We start from the raw sequence: 17,734 nt of genomic DNA, 5'->3' as shown, positions 1-17,734 counted from the left end.
TGGTTGAGCCTGTTTATGTGCCTGTCAGTACACATGCTCAGATTTTCCCTTTCCATTCATCCTACCCTCTGCTGCACATTTGTTGTTTAGTTTTTATAAATGGTGTCTGTGTGGCCGGTTGCCATCTCAAATCTTTCCCATCAGATATGGGCTCTTTCCTATGAACTCGGTAGTAACTTAAGAACTTTAAACTTTAAAAAAAACCACTTTATATCTGCTTTTTCAGGAAGACCCAAGAAGGAGAAACACATCTTATTCCTTGATACTAATAATATTTATAACAATAGTATTAAAAGGAGTATATAATTAGGGCTTCTGTGTCCCTCAGGAGGCTCACGAGTTGATTCCTCTAGAAAGTCTCCCCTATGCCCATCCCCAGTGCTTCCAATGGATCCCCATTCCCCCTTGGGCTTTCCATCTACAGCTCTGATCCTCCCAGAATGACAGAGAGCTCTCTTAGGGCAGGGACAGGGCAATGGCCCTTTCACCCAGCACAAAGCCCTTTATGTGCATATTCCCATTTAATTTTCACAACTTTCTCTTGAGTTAAGTACTATTATCATCCTCATTGTGCAGATGTTGAGACCAAGGCTCAGAGAATTAAGCAACCTGCTCAAGGTCACACTTAGTGGGTGACAGACCTGGGATTCACCTCCAAGATGAATTGAATCCAAAGTCTGTGCTTTTAATTACTCTTCTATACTGACTCAACTATTTGTTGGTTGGTTGAATGAATGAATGTGTCTTAAAACTATGAAGGATCTTTAACATAAATTTACATAACTCCCTACAATCACCCCCAATTTCCTCTGGCTACGGTGAAAAATTACCATAAACTTTGTGGCATAAACAACAGAAATTTATTCTCTCACAATTATGGAGGCTATAAATCTAAAATCAGTTTCACAGGGCTGAAATCAAGGTAATCAAGGTATAAGCAGGACTGTGTTCCTCTGGAGGCTCTAGGAGAGAATCTGTTCCTTGCCTCTTCTAGCTTCTGGTGACTGTCAGCATGCCTAGGCTTGTGGCTGCATCACTGCAGTCTCTGTCTCCATGGTTCCTGTCTTAGTCTGCTTTCTGCTACTATAACAGAATACCATAGTCTGGGTAATTTATAAAGAGCAGAAGTTTATTTGGCTCATGATTCTGGAGTTTTGGAGGCTGGGAAGTTCTGGGAGTTCTGGATGCCGGTGCCAAGAGCATGGCACCGGCATCTGGTGGGGGTCATCCCAGGGTGGAAGGGTGGAAAGCAGAGGTGAGCACACAAGAAGAGGAAATTGGGCCGAATTCCCCTTTATAACAAACCTAGTCTTATGATAACTAACCCACTCTCACAATAATGGCATTAATCACCTCCTAAAGGCCTCACCTCTCAACACTGTTACAATGGCAATTAAATTTCAACATGAATTTTGATGGGGAAATTTTGCCCCTGGCCCCCCAAACTCATGTCCTTGCACATACAAAATACATTAATTCCATGCCAAAAGCCGTAACTCATTCCAGCACCAACTCAAAAGTCCAAAGTCCATAGTCTCATCTAAATCAAGTACAGGTGAGACTCCAGATCTCATGGAGCATGATTTATCCCAAGGCAAATCCCTTTAGCTTCGAGCTTGTGAATGAAAACAAGTTATCTAATTTCAAAATACAATGATGGGACTGGCATAGGATAGACATTCCCTTTCCAAAAGGGAGAAATAAGCAAGAAAAAAAAAGAGTTACTGGTCCCAGGTAAGTCTAAAACCCAATAGGAGGAACATTAAATCTTAAGACTCCAGAATAATCTTTCACTGCATATGCTACCTCCTGAACACCCTGGGGGTGGGTACCCAAGGCCTTTGGTATCCTCACCTGCATGGCTTTGCTGGGCTCAGCCCATGCTTCAACAGCCTTCAGTGGAAGGCTGGCATTGCATGCTGTTACCTCTATAGTTCTGGGGTCTCAATGTCAGTCTTGCCTCCATAGCTCCACTAGGCATTGCCCTAGTGGGAACTCTCTATGGTGGCTCCTCCCTTGTGTCAAGTTTCTGTTTTGGCCTCCAGGAGTCCACAGAGTTCTTTGAAATCTAGGTGGAGGCTGCCATGGCCCCACAGCTCTTACATTCTGCAGGCCTGCAGACTTAACACCACATGGATGCTGCAGAGGCTTACCACTTATATCTTTTAGAGTGGCGGGTCAAGCTGCACATGGACCTGCTTGAGCCATGGGGTGGTTAGGAAGTGCTGTGCCAGAATGCAGGGAGCAGAGCCCTGAGGTGGCCCCAGGAAGTAAGCCCATAGACGGTGCCCTGGGCACATCCACCGAAAACATTCTGCCTTCCTAGAGAGCTCTAGGACTGTAATGGGAGAGGCAGCCTGGAAGATCTTTGAAATACCCATTGTTTTTATGAATAGCATGTGGCTCCCTCTATCCATGCTAATTTGTTTAGCAAATGGTCACTTGGCAACACCCTTAGTATTCTCTCCCAGACATGCTCTTTCACTCTTTACATGGACAGGCTGTGAATTTTCCAAATCCTTCTACTCTGCTTCCCTTTTCATAATAAATTCTGTCTTTAAGTATTTCTTTGCACTTGCATCTCACTTTATGCAGTTAAAAGTAACCATGCAGCAGCCTGAATGCTTTGCTGCTTAGATATTTATCCTACTAAACATTCTAGTCCACCACTCTTAAATTTTGCATCCCATAAAGCCCTCAGGCATGGACACAATTCAACCAGTCTTTGCTACTTTATATAAATAACAAGGATGGCCTTTACTTCAGTTTCCAATACCTTGTTCCTCATTTCCATCTGAAACCTCATCAGAATGGCCTTTACCATCCATATTTCTACTAACATTCCACTCGCAACTACTTAGGTAATGTCTGAGAAGATTTAGGCTCTCCTTAGTTCTGGGATCTTCTTCTAAGCTCTAACCAGAATCACCCTTAATGCAAAACAGCCTTTTTCTAGCCTGCTTCTCCAAATTCATCCAGTTTTTACCCATTACCCAGTTCTAAAGCTGCTTCCACATTTTGAAGTATTTGTTATAATGTTAGGGACCGGCTTCCTGCACCCCGCCAGGCAGACGAACAAAGACACCAAGGATGCAATCACTCAAGAGGAGCTTTATTTTCTGGCTAGCCAGGGTCCAGGCCCTAGAGTGCCAGCGCAGTGGTCACTCTTACAGGCAAGGACCCTGACCAAAGCTGGGGCTGCCCTTTTATCCCCCCTCCCTCTTGAACACCCGCACTGCACAAGCTGATTGTGCGTGTTAGTCTTTAAAATGATTGGTGGACTGGTAGCTGGCGGCAAAGGGGCCTTTCTCCCTTATCTGGCACCGTACCTATGCGTCTAGCTGCAAGCAAGCGATTCTCAGAAGCAGAAATATGCGTTTAGCCTATAGCTCTACCTTTGGGCCTCAAGCTAGCAGTTTCCAGAAGCCGATTACTCCTCCCTTGGGCCAATTTTCTGTTATCCGGGCTCGCACAAGTGAGCCAGCAGCTTTGGGCTGCAACCAGGCCCTTACATTAATAACAACTCCATTTCTCAGTACCAGTTTTTTGTATTAGTCTGAGGGCAGAACCCTCATGACCTAATCACCCCTCAAAGGCCCCATCTCTCAACACTGTTACAATGGCAAGTAAATTTTAGCATGAGTTTTGGTGAGACATTCAAACCATAGTAGTCACATTGCCTTCTTTTCTTCTGTCTATGTCAAATATCCCCTGCCTTAATCTGATAAGGACACTTATAATTACATTTTGGCCAGCCCAGATAATCCAGATAATCTTCCCATCTCAAGATCTTTAACATAATCACTTTTTTGTTGCAAGGTAATGAAGCTGAGGGTAAACCTGACTAGGCTTGTCAAACTTCAACCTGCTTCGCTTGCTTTCAGATTTTTTTTTTCTTAAAGGCTCCCTTCAGCTTCCCTATAGATGACATTTCTGACATACAAGTCACAATAGTAATGATTGCCTGCAACTGCAAGGGGGTTTCCGGCCTAGGCCAAATTGCTTGTCACACAAAGATCTGATTATTGATGAGGATTGCCAAGGAAGAAAGGAATTTTTAGTACAAAAGAAGTCTTGTCGGAAGAATGGGAGAAGCTGCCTCAAATCTGTCTCCCCATCTCTTCTACTAAAAGAGATCTTGGGCTTTTAAGGGAGGGGCCATGTGCTTTGGGCAGGTCAGGGTGTAAACTAACAAGGGGCTAAGGGCATTTGGGGCAGATTGTGGGGGAAGGTAAATCTTGGCAACAGAGAGTTTGCCCAGGGGCCTTCAGAATCTCAGTTCCTTTGTCTTGCAGAAAACCCACCATCTCTAGGAAACAATTTAAGAGGTCAAGTAGTTAGTTAAAGGAGAAGACTATTAAAAAACATACAGGGGTCATTGAATTTGTTCAGAAAGCTGGTTACAATTTGTCCCTTTCCTCTCACATATTACTATTAGCAGCCAGAAGAAATCAGACCACACCCTTAACACTTTGCTTGTAAATCTCTTTAGATAAATATCCAAGTTCATCATTTACAATCTCTTCTTTTCACACAACTGTAGGACACAATTTAGCTAAGTTTTCTGCGGGTGTGTAACAAGAATTGCTTTTCTTCCAGTTTCTGACTTTCTGGGTTATGATTATATATGTATTTCTAAGGTGATATAGGCTTTCTCTCCCATGCTCCTCACTTCCTTCTGAGCCTTCACCAGAATTATCTTCAGTGTTCACATTTCTACCAAGAATCAGTTCAAGTAAATCTAGGCTCTTTCTATTTAGCTGTTCAACATTCTTCTGGCTTCTACCCATTATCCAATCCAAAGCCACTTCCATACTTTTAGGTATTTGTTACAACACCACCACTTCTAGGTACCAAAATCTGTATTAGTTTCCTGCGACTTCTGTAACACATTACCACAAACTTGGTGGCATAAAACAACAGAGACTTGTTCTCTCACAGTTCTGGAAGTCAGCAGTCTGAAATCAGTATTACTGTGCTGAAATCAAGGTGTCAGAAGGGCTATATTCCCTCCTCACGCTCTAAGGAGAATCTTTTCTTTGCCTTTTTTAGATTTGGGTGACTATTGTCATTACTTGGCTTCTGGGGACATTTCTCTGATCTTGTTTGTTTGTTTGTTTGTTTGTTTGTTTGAGACAGGGTCTCACTCTGTCCCGTGGCTAGAGTGCAATGGCATCAACGTTAGCTCACAGCAACCTCAAACTCCTGGGCTCAAATGATCCTCCTGCTTCAGCCTCCCAAGTAGCTGGGACTACAGGCATGCCACCACCACACCTGGCTAATTTGTCAATTTTTTGTAGAGATGGGGTCTCGCTCTTGCTCAGGCTGGTCTCAAACTCCTGGCCTTAAGTGATTCTCCCACCTTGGCCTCCAAAGTGCTGGGATTACAGGCATGAGCCACCACATCTGGCCAGCTACTTCCATCTTGAAGGCCAGCATCCTCAAATCTCTCTCTTCTCCATCTTCACATTGTCTTCTCTGTGTGTCTCTTAAAATCTCCCTCTGCTTCTTTCTTATAAGGATACACATGGCCAGGCATGGTAGCTCACACCTGTAATCCCAGCACTTTGGGATCCCAGCACTTGAGACAGAATGGTTGCTTGAGGCCAGGAGTTCAAGACCAGCCTGAGCAACACAATGAGACCATGTTTCTATAGAAAAAAATAAAAGAAAGAAAAAAGTTAGCTGAGTGTGGTGGTGTGCACCTGCAGTCCCAGCTACTCAGGAGCCTAAGGCAGGAGGATCGCTTGAGCCCAGGAGTTTGAGGCTGTAACAAGCTATGATCGCATCTGTAAACAGCCACTGTGCTCCAGCCTGGGTAACATAGCAAGATTCCATCTCTTAAAAAAAAAAAAAAAAAGGAACATGTGATTGCATTTAGGGCCCACCTGGATAATTCAGGATAATCTTTCCATGTCAATATCCTTAACTTTAACCACATCTGCAAAGAAACATTTTCCAAATAAGGTAACATTTACAGGTTCCAAGAATTACACCTTAATATCTTTGGTGGCCATTATTTAGCCTTGTCTCATGCCACAGACGTAGACTCAGAGGCCAGGATTTGTCCAAAGTTAGTCAACAAATAGTAGAGGAAGGACTGAAGACTATGTTTGGCTGATCCTTCACCACAGTGCTAGTCTCCACCACAGGAGGAGATTCTAAACCAAAGTGCCTGCAGAGAGCATGTGTAAACGACAGAGACACATCTGCAAGCAGGATAGTCTGTGGCCAGTTGTGTGGAAGGACATGTTGACTGTCAGGGCTACAGACTGTGTGTGGGAAACCAGAATGGTAGAAGTCTCTGTGCACAGCACTTTTCCACAAAGAGAACAGGAGAGATCCTCTGCATTGGTCTTGGTGACAGATCTCTGTGTGAGGGCAGGGCCTGCCATAAGACCCAGGATGCTGTGGCCCTTCTGACACTAGGATGGATGGATGAAAAGGCCAGCATTATGTGTCTCTGGGAGTTCCCCGTGATTTCCCAAGAATTCTGTTCTTCGAGCCCAAGATTCTTCTGCTCCATAGTGTATGTATTTCCACTCTTTTTCTAAAAGAAGTAAACTGTATATTGAAGTATAACAGAAAGATAGAATTTTGCATAATCACAACTATATTACTTGAGAAGAGTGAGAAAATACAAGATGTGAGAGATGGTGTTATTTTCCTCCAGGTAAACCATTGCTATTGAGTATGATGTCAGAAAAATATATCTGCCAGTTTTAAGGTTCAATAACTTAGACTTTCTTGTATGTATTTCTGGTACAATAGACCATCACTTGAGAGACTTCTGTTATCTGTGACAGTTTTTTTAAAACAGCTTTATTGAGATATAATAGACATACAATAAATTTCACATATTAAGAACGTACAATTGACATAGATATATAGATAGTTCCCCACAATCAAGACTGTAAACATATCCATGCCTCCCTTCTTCCCACCCCTATGCCTGCTCCCCCAACTCCAAGCAACCACTAATTTGCTCTCTGCCACTAAAGATTAGTTTATATTTCATAAAGTTTTTTTCTTCTTTTTTTCATCCAAGCTCAAGGTCTAGAATATAACGTTTATATACATAGTATCATACAGTATGTACCCTTATTGTCTAACTTCCTTCACTCAGTATAATTATTTTGAGATTCATCTATGTGGTTGTGTTGTATGAATATGTCCCAATTTATTTATTAATTTACAATGTCCATCACACACTGATGGACATTTGAGTTGTTTCTAGCTTTTGGCTATTACAAATAAAGTTGCTATGCAAATTTTTGTACAAGTATTTGTATGGACATATATTTCCTTTCTTCTTGGGTAAAAATCTAGGAGTGGAATAGCTGGATCATATGGTAGGTGCATTCTTAGAATTTTTTTTTTTATTTTGGCATATTATGGGGGTACAAATTTTAAGGTTTCAATAAATGCCCTCTCCCCCCTACAAGTCTGAGTTTCCACCATGACCATTCCCCAGATGGTGTACATCTCACTCATTATGTATGTATATACCCGCCCCCCTCCCACCTGCCTAATACCCTATTACTGTAGTACCTATGTGTCCACTTAGGTGCATGCTTAGATTTTAAAGGAACTGCCAAAATGTTTTCCAAAGTGGTTGTACCATTTTACATTTTTAACAGCATTGTATGAGAGTTCCAGCTTCTCTATAACTATGTCAACACTTGCTGTGGTTATTCATTTTAATTTTTAGCCATTCCAATAAGTGCATAGTGGTATATCATTATGTTTTTTTTTTTTTTTTTTTTTTGAGACAGAGTCTCGCTTTGTTGCCCAGGCTAGAGTGAGTGCCGTGGCGTCAGCCTAGCTCACAGCAACCTCAAACTCCTGGGCTCAAGCGATCCTTCTGCCTCCGCCTCCCGAGTAGCTGGGACTACAGGCATGTGCCACCATGCCCGGCTCATTTTTTCTATATATATTAGTTGGCCAATTAGTTTCTTTCTATTTATAGTAGAGACGGGGTCTCGCTCTTGCTCAGGCTGGTTTTGAACTCCTGACCTCGAGCAATCCGCCCGCCTCGGCCTCCCAGAGAGCTAGGATTACAGGCGTGAGCCACCGCGCCCGGCCTATATCATTATGTTTTTAATTTATAGTTCCCTGATGACAATAACACTGAGCACCTTTTTATGTGCTTATTTGTATATCTTCTAATCAAATCTTTTACCCATTTTTAAAAAATTGAGTTACTTTCTCATTGTTGAGTTTTGAGAGTCCTTTCTATACCCCTGATACAAGTCCTTTAATAGATATATGTTTTACAAATATTTTTCCCCAATCTGTGGCTTTTTTTTTTTAAATTCTCTTTAGAGAGCAGATTTTTTAGTTTCAGTGAAATCCAATTTATCGATTTGTTCTTTGATGGATCATGCTTTTGGAGTCATATCTAAGAAATCTTTGCCTAATACAAAGTCAGAAAATGTATTTCATGTGTTTTTTTCTGGAAGTTTTATACTCTTAGGTCTTACATGTAGGTTTATAATCCATTTTGAGTTAATTTTTGTATATGGTGTGAAGTAGGAATCGAAGTGCATTCTTTTTCATTTGGATATCCAATTGTTCCAGTGCCATTTGTTGAAAGACTAAGCTTTCTAACATATATTGCCTTTGCACCTTAAAAATTGGCTATCTATTAATACATATGTGTGTGAGTTTATGTCCGGAGTGTCTATGTCTACTTTGCTCTATTTATCTGTTTGATCTTTATGCCAATATCACACAATATCAATTACTACAGATTTTTAATAATTTTTTGAGACATCTCAGAAATTATAATTATTATAATAATTCTTGAGTCACATAGTTTTAAGCCCTCTAGCTTCATTTTTCTTTTTTGAGTTTTGTCTTTTTTAGATCCTTTGCATTTTCATATGAATTTTAGAATCAGCTTGCCAGTTTCTACCAAAAATCTGTTAGAGTTCTTAGTGATATTGTGTTAAATCTATACATTAAATTTGGGGAGAATTGATGTCTTAACATTAGCTCTTCCAACCTATGGACAAGGTATATCTCTCAATTTACTTAGGTCTTATTTAGTTTCTCTCAGCAATGTTTTGTAATTTTCAATGTATAGGTCTTTCAAATCCTTTGTCAAATGTACCCTTCAGTATTTCATATCTTTGCTAGTATTGTAAATGGTATTGGTTTTTAAATTTCAATTTCTGATTGTTTGTTGCTAGTATATAGGAATACATTGGTTTTTGTATGATGATGTTGTATCCTGCAACCTTGCTAAGCTCACTTATTAGTTCTAGTAGCTAAGAGCTATTTATTTAAAAACAAATTCCATCAGATCTCTTAGATAGATGATCAAGTCATTTCTGACATTTAAAAATTTTTAACAATGAGCTTGCCTTTATCTACAGATCTGTCATTTTAATGTGCCCCTCATTTAATACTTTTTTTCTAAAATATAGTATAGAAGAGTGAAAACAGAAGCCATTCCACAAAGCCTTTTACTTAGTATTCACTACCACTATCAATAAAGCATTAGATTAGTGATTCTCAACCAGGAGTGATTTCACTTCCCAAGGGACATTTGGCAATGTCTTAGAAATTTTCATTTTTCACAACTGGGATGGGGGAAGCCATTGGCATCTAGTGGGTAGTGGTCAGGGCTGCTGCTAAACATCCAACAATGCACAAGGCAGCCCCCCACAACAAAGAACTATCCCGCATAAGATGTCAATAGTGCTGAGGTTGAGAAACTCTACATTAGAAGCACATACAAACAACACATACTTACCTGGCAGGGGAGATACCATGATCACAAAGGTGATTTTCCCAGGTTGAGGCTTATCCATTGCACTCCTGATGTGCCGATCCCTGCAATTTCCCCACATGTAGGAAACTCGACTGCATAATTTGTGGTAGTGGGGGACTGTGTTTGTGCTCTTCCCTGGTATTAATTTTAAAAAAAGAAGTAGATACATACACAGATGTGCTCCTCACAATAAACATGCAGACAACATTGTGTGGGCAGATGTGGCAGGGTTCATTTTTAAATTTTACATAAATCTCATCATTCCCACAAATCCTGGTATAACTCTACCTTTTCCTTTGTTTGGTGAGACATGTCATGGTCCTTCTGGTGTGTAACTTCCCTCATTGCAAAGGGTCAATAAACTTGACACTATCAGACTACAGGTTTGTTCCTGATGCTATTAGGCTGATCAAGTTAGAATAAATTCATAGTGTGAAATAAGATTCTCCATTTTGAGATGTTTCTGGGAAACTGGGCTAGTCCAGAAACTCTGGAGGAATGGGAGGTGAAGAGTGTCTAGGCTTAGCTTCTGAAGCATGGGCAGGGGGAACTGAGTGAAGGCTCTAACTTACGATCATCCATGGCTGAAACATTCTCTACTTGCAATGACCTTGCCTTTCCTTTCCTTGAAGCAGAACTTCCTCGGCACCTGGGCACTTAATGTTCAGATGATGGCCCAGCCCTGTGGTCTGAACCTTTTGCCAGAACCATGTGTTAATGAGGCTGTGTAACCTGGGTCCCTACGATAGTAGCCCAAGCCAGCTGGACCACCAAGCATAGTATCCTTGAAGGGTGGCACTGGTGCCCAGGCTTAGCACCCATTCCAGGCAGATATTGAGATCTGCACTGCCTCCCAGTAGCAAAATCCAGATACCACTGCTCATCAAATCCTGAAAAATTAATTAAGCATTCTTCCTCCTCTGGCCCAGAACTTCCCATAGCCCCATTGGCCCCTGGACCCTGGAGCTAATTCTTTCCAGTCTGCAGGGCAGCAAAGCAAAGTAGCTTAGACCATCTGTCAAGAAGCCTGGGACACAAAGTCCTCCCCTGAGGCCTTTGAACCTGCTAGTGCAGCTGGTGTGTCCTGGTACCTGGATACCCGGAGGCAGAGGGTTGGACAAGATGACCTGGTGGGGCACAGCCAACATAGGGAGGGGACACTTTTTGCAGCCCAGTCCCAAGGGTGTCAGATGTAGGCTTCTCACTCCTGCTCTGAGGATACCTGGGCTGCTCTTGGGCAGAGAGGGCAGTTTCTCTGCTTCCCTTAGCCCCTCCCCCCAGTCCTCCCCAGTCCTGTCCAGTGGGAGGAAAGCATAAGCTTGCATTTCCTGACCTTTTGTCTTGGGAGTGTGCTCCACAGATTGCACTAGATATGTGAATTTGTCCTGGATGAAGAACAGTGGGGACTCAGTGACACAGATGATAAGGCAAGAAATCCTCCAGAGAGAGGGTAGGGTAGCTAGATTCCTGAATTAGATTCTCATTGATTTTGCTCCAGTTTTGCCTGTGAGTTGGATGAGTGTTCCTCGAGCAGGAGACCCTCCATCCATGTGGCCCATGTGACCCTCACCAAGTGGCCCACTCTGTGTCTGCCTTTTACCTGCTGATCTCTTTCTGACTCGTTCTCTTCATCATCCTTCCATTCCCTCTTTCTCTTACAGCCTCTTAGACTCTCTTTTCCTTCCCACACTCTCTGCCTCTTCTGTCTCTCTCTGCTCTTCACCTCTTGATTAAAGATGTTGGCTGCTGCATCTCTAGCCAATGTACAAACCCAAATACAACCACAAACATGGCCAGTGACATCTTTCTTTAAACACTTGTCACTGTCACATCTTGAGGGACCCTAGCAGGGCCCCAACACTCTTCTGAGGTCATTTGTGAATGGTCCACTTCCAGCCTCCAATGAAACAATTCACAGCAAACCACCTCTGGAGATGTGGCATTAACCACCATGGAGGCAGTGAAAGGAAGATGAGGGGCTCCCAGCATCATCTTTCCACTTTAATCCAGGGCTCCTGAACTGGAAAGGGGCCATCTGCTCAGCCCGTCCTCCCCTTCTGCTACAGGTTTTCATAATGAGTTTTTTTTTCTCTACTGATACCTATAAGCTTCTTGCTTTTGCAAAACAAAGATTTTAAAGGTTTGTTTTTCACAATTAACTAAATTTTATTTAGAGGAAAAATTTAACTCATGTTTTTTAGTTAGAAAAACAACTCCCTGTATCCTTTTATTTCCTACTCTTGTAGCAATTACTCTAGAGATAATGACTACATATTGACCACATTGGCATATAGGACAATCTTTACTTAATAAAATCAAAATTAAATAAAATAGTGAAACCCCTCAATTTCTGGGTGATCCCACAACCAAGAGCTCAGGTAAATCCCCCCACTCTCTTCAACACATCATACCCAGGAAATCCAAAAGATGGGGTCACTTGCAGTCAGGACATTGGAGATAGCTAATGACAAGAACTAGAATGTGGAATGATGCGAACCCTCTCTCAGGGCTCTACACTTTCACCCTGAGCCTGCCCATGGGACAATAATGAATGAGATTTGTTACCTAAAGGGAATGGGTGGGAATGTGGTGGAAAGAAGGAGGGAATGGGAAGTAGGGATGAGCAAGGAGCAACACTTCTGAGTACAGCTTTTTGTAGAGTTTTGGCTCTTGGAACCAGAATAATGTTTCATATATTCAAGAAAGAAGAAGGATCGCTTGAGCCCAGGAGTTTGAGGTTGCTGTGAGCCAGGCTGACACCACGGCACTCTAGCCCAAGCAACAGAGTGAAACTTTGTCTCAAATAAATAAATAAATAAATAAATATTCTGCTGTAGCATATGGCCTAAAAAAAAAAAAAATAAATAAATAAAAAGAAATAAGAAGAAAGGAAGGAAAGAAGGAAGGAAGGAGGGAAGGAAGGAAGGAAGGAAGGAAGGAAGGAAGGAAGGAAGGAAGGAGAAAGAAAAAGAAAGGAAGGAAGAGAGAGGAAGGAAAGAAGGAAGAAAGAGGAAGGAAGGAAGGAAGGAAGGAAGGAAGGAAGGAAGGAAGGAAGGAAGGAAGGAAGGAAGGAAGGAAGGAAGGGAGGGGAGAGTCTCACACTGTTGCCCAGGCTGGAGTACCGTGGCATCAGCCTAGCTCACAGCAACCTCAAACTCCTGGGCTCACGTGATCCTCCTGCCTCAGCCTCCTAAGTAGCTGGGACTACAGGCGCCCACCACCATGCCCAGCTAATTTTTCCTATTTTTAGTAGAGACAGGGTCTCATTCTTGCTCAGGCTGGTCTCAAGCTCAAGCAATCCTGCTGCCTCGACCTCCCAGAGTGCTAGGATTACAGGCGTGAGCCACCATGTCTGGCCATGAGTGAGTGTTTGAATGAATTATGTTTGTCTTGGCTGAGGGGAAGAGCAGCCCTATTTGAAGGGAGATAAAATGAGATAAATTTTTGGTGGCAGACTCTCCAGGAAGAATAATCTCTATTTTGGTCACCCTCAAGAAAGTCCAACCATAGTTCTTGCCTTGAAGAGGCTTTGCTCATGCCTGCTTCTTGAAAGCATATATGAAATGAGTTCCTGTCCTCCTAGGACATGTTCCAGAAAGTAGAGAAACTAATGGGTTCACCACTTTTCGGTTCAAGAAGAAGAAAAAAACACTTTATACACACATGCCTAGGAGAGACCTCAGAGCCTGGGGAAGCTGTTCAGTTGGCAAGTTGGGCTTTGCAGACTAACAGTCATTCACCTGAGGGTCTGAGGCAGGGGTCCTCAAACTTTTTAAACAGGGGGCCAGTTCACTGTCCCTCAGACCATTGGAGGGCCGGACTACAGTTTTTAAAAAAACTATGAACAAATTCCTATGCACACTGCACATATCTTATTTTTTTTCTTTTCTTTTCTTTTTTTTTTTATTTCGGCATATTATGGGGGTACAGATTTTAAGGTTTCAATAAATGCCCATTTCCCCCCCTCCCCCACATATCTTATTTTGAAGCAAAAAACAAACAGGCAAAAACACCCACATGTGGTCCACGGGCCATAGTTTGAGGACGCCTGGTCTGAGGGAACAGGACTCTCCCTGCCACAAAGACATGGGTAACAGGCAGGACCTGGGAGGGGAGGAGCTGGGGAAGATCAGAGGAGGGAGTTTGGCACATTCCAATTTAGGCAGCACATCGTCCTGAACAAACAGTCTGCATCACCATGTGCTTATTCATTTAAAAAATGTTTCTGAATCAACATATTCCTTCCTGTCCGGGGCTGGGCTTTTTGCAGCCATGCAGCACACTGGCCAAGAAAGTGTGGGATCTTGAAAGAGAAAGTGCATTAGAGAAATCACCCATGCCACCAGGCCCTGGTTTCCAATGCTTGGAAGACAAGCAGAGGGTCCTGAAACCCAGGCTGCCCTACTTTTGTTCCCTTGGAAGAAAGTCAACAAGCAGATGCCTCCTCTTCTGCCTCCCCCAACACTATCTTCCCCACCAGACACACTCTTCCGCTCACACAGAGAGTTCCCAGTGGCACACTCCGGAGAAGCAGTGGAAAGGACAAAGGTTCCCAGTTACCCAGGCATGAGGGTGAATCCTGGCTCCTTTACTTGTTACTTGTGTAATCTCTTTCTTTTTAGAGATGGGGTTTTGCTGTGTTGCCCAGACTAGACTGTGGTGGCTAGTCACAGGCACGATCATAGTGCACTATGGCCTTGAAGTCCTGGGCTCAAGCGATCCTCCCTTAGTCTTCTAAGTAGCTGAGACTACAGGCATGCCACCATGTCCAGCTGTAATCTTGACCAAGTCATGTAAAATCCCTGAACTGCAAGCTTTCTCAACTTTTTCTGCAACACTTTGTGGAGTTATTTAAATTAAGATAAGATTATATGTGCAAAATACAAAGATTATGGTAGATGCCTGATACAGAGGACTTGGGGAGAGAGGAAGGCAGTGTACTTGCTTACCAGTGGCTAGCTAGAACTGAGTCCATCTTGGACTAGAAGCTTGCAGCTGAGCCCATAACATCTCACCTGGTATCCCCACACAGTAGAGAATGCCCTTTTGCCTTTCTTGACTAGCTTGGCAATGTTGAGTGCTCTGGTACTCAGGCATATGACCTGGCTGCTTCTCCTGAGGCTTTGAGAGAGCTCTGAGAGGTCACTGGATCCTTTCTCCTTCCTTTATGTACAGAACCTCTCACTCAGACAAGACTGAGATCTCTGCCATCAGCTGAGCCTGAGGGGGCACGACCACAGCCTGCGGGCTATAGCCCACTCTTCCTCTACCCCCGCCCAGGACTTGTGTCTCTGGGTGTGTGGCTGGAGCCGGGGGTGGGGGCATTGGGGGGATAAAAATAAAAAAAGAAAGAAAGAAAGGGGGGAGAGAGGGAGGGAGGGAGGGAGGGAGGAAGGAAGGATTAAAAATAAATACATTAAAATAAACTAGGATTATTTTAACTAGGATTACTCTAATCCTAGTTTAGGGGGACAAAATTGAATATAAAGAGAAACAAAAGAACCTGTGTTACAAACAAATAATAGCAGCCACACAGAAAATAATTAACCTAAATAACTTTGAGAAACAATTAGTTTGAATGGAGACTGTCAGGCTAAAAGTAAACAGAACTGTATACAAATATCGTACTTTGGTTAGTACACTTTTTACAGAGGAGTAGTATGGTTAGAAATTCTGAGACTACTGTATATATATTGAGAATTGAGGAAATGAGTAAATATATTAAAGGCATTACAAATCTGGAAAAAAGGTAGGGTTTGAATAACCCTGAGGTCTTGAATTTGAATTAGAGATGACAGTATAAACCCAAGGGACATTCTATAAAACAACCTGCCTAGGTCCTGCAAACAATGTCAATGTCATTAAAGATGAAGAAAGGTTAAAGGAGACAGAAGATATATGACAGGTAAATACAAAGCATAAGGTGGGGCTGGATCTAGGAACAGAAAGAAAATTTTTCTTTTGCTGTAAAGGGCATTATTGGGACTACTGGTAGATTTTGGAAAAGGTTTGAAGATTAGATAATTGTGTTGTAGTGGTGTTAATTTCCTGACTTTGATTATTATATTGTGGTTATAAAAGACTTGTTTTTTAGGAAAAACACACTAGTATTTAGAGGCATTTACTTTCAAATGATTCAGAAAAATTATATATATATGTATGTATGTCTTTTATATATGTAAAGAAAATAAAGCAAAATAATAACACTTCGGGAATCTTGATGAATGGTATATGAGAGTTTTTTGAACTACTTCTGCAACCTTTTTTGTAAGTTTGAAATTATTTCCAAATAAAAAGTTAAAATAAATGGAGATTATTAGACCTCGTCCATAACCTATTGGATTAGAAGCTCTGGGTTTGAGGTCCAGGAATATACATGAAAAATTCTTGAGATGGGCTTTGATCTTGACTTCATGGAAATTCTTCATTTCCAAGAGTTTCTCATATATTTAAGAAAACTCGTAAAGATGTACATAGCTACTGTATTAGTCTGCTCAGGTCACCATAAAAAAATACCATAGATGGGGTGGGTGACTTAAACAACAGAAATTAAATCTCTCTGTTCTGGAGACTGGAAAGTCAAAGATCAAGGCGCCAGCAGAGTTTGGTTTCTGGTGAAGTTTCTGTTCCTGGCTTGCTGATTGCCACTTTCTTGCTGTGTTCTCACATGGCAGAGAGAGAATCTCTGGTATCTCCTCCTCTTTATAAGGAAACCAATTCTATAGGATCAGGTCTCCACCCTTATAAACTAATTTAACCTTAATCATCTCCTTAAAGGTCCTATCTCCCATACAGTCACATATGGTATTAGGGCTTCAACATATAAATTTTGGAGGGGACACAATTCAGTCCATAGCAGCTACTGTATAACACAAATGAAGTCTAGACATGATGTGTTTTTAATTAGGATCACACAGAAGATTATGTGTCCTCTCTTCTCCACATTGAATCTGGACTTTGGGTCATATTTCTATCATCTGGGTGCTTTAGATTTGAGCCTTGATCCTGATCCTATGTTAACTCTTCTACCCTCACTGACACTCAGGTCTGAACTTGAACCTGGTTCTCTGTTCATTTTTTGTCTCTACATAGGCTTCTTTTAATGCTTCTGCCACTAATGCCCTACTTGTTGGGGAATCTAACTTAGGTCTCTGTTAACTATTTCATCACCAACTTATTTCTGGCATGAAACCCCAACCTGAACTGCTTTTTTCCCCCCAGGTGGACAGGAAGTAGGATTTATTGGTGGGTGTGAATAACTAGAGGGCAGCACAGTGGAAGCCCTTATGAGTGCAGTGCCCACCACTTATCCAGGGGGTCATGACTGAGGATGTATTCGACGCCACAGCCATCTGGAATGAGTCGCTTCTCAGCTACCATGTCTTTAAATTCATCTGCATTAAACTTAGTAAAGCCCTGCTTTTTTGAGATGTGGATCTTCTGGTGGCCAGGGAACTTGAACTTGTCCCTGTGTAGGGCCTCAATCACACGCTCCTTGTTTGCAGTTTGGGGTGCCATGATGATTTGGCCAATGTGAACCCCAGCCACAGTACCCTGGGGCTTTCCAAAGGCACTGTGCTTACCTGTCTGGAGCCTAGCTTGGGGACAGCACAAGATCTGACACATGAACACATATTGCAAAGGACTGTCTCCAAGGTCCCATCAATGCCCATTTGGTTTGAATTAAAATCTGGTCTACCATCAGTAGTTTTCTCCTGTTAATACCCTGTGCTTCAATCAAAATTTCCACCACCATTGAGGTTTGACCTCACAACTGTGGTAGACAAAATAATGCCTCCTACAAAGATGTCCATGTCCCAACCCCTAGAACCTGTGAATACATTACCTTACATGGCAAAAGGGATTTTGCAGATGTGATTAAGAGTCTTGAGAAAGGAAGATTTTTCTGGATTATCCAGATGGGCCCAATGTAATCAAGGGTCGTGTAGGAAAACA

General features: G+C 42.2%; 1 protein-coding gene and 1 non-coding gene across 2 annotated transcripts in view; one reads left to right on the top strand and one right to left on the bottom strand.

Moving 5' to 3' along the window:
* The window catches only part of LOC105856393 (protein SSX1-like), a 28,047-nt gene extending 10,751 nt beyond the window's left edge, over window positions 1-17,296 (bottom strand). Inside the window, exon 1 of the mRNA XM_075999184.1 lies at window positions 17,082-17,296. Within this exon, the coding sequence (XP_075855299.1) occupies window positions 17,082-17,296 (215 nt within the window). The remainder of the gene's footprint in view (window positions 1-17,081) is intronic.
* Window positions 9,753-9,916, top strand: LOC142865969 (U1 spliceosomal RNA). Its single transcript, XR_012916063.1, has one exon. It is a non-coding gene; the product is annotated as a U1 spliceosomal RNA (small nuclear RNA).
* Window positions 17,297-17,734: the final 438 nt, after the last annotated feature.

Source organism: Microcebus murinus, chromosome X (genome assembly GCF_040939455.1).
Source record: "Microcebus murinus isolate Inina chromosome X, M.murinus_Inina_mat1.0, whole genome shotgun sequence".
Classification (NCBI taxonomy): domain Eukaryota; kingdom Metazoa; phylum Chordata; class Mammalia; order Primates; family Cheirogaleidae; genus Microcebus; species Microcebus murinus.
This window is presented reverse-complemented; position numbering and strand designations above follow the sequence as displayed.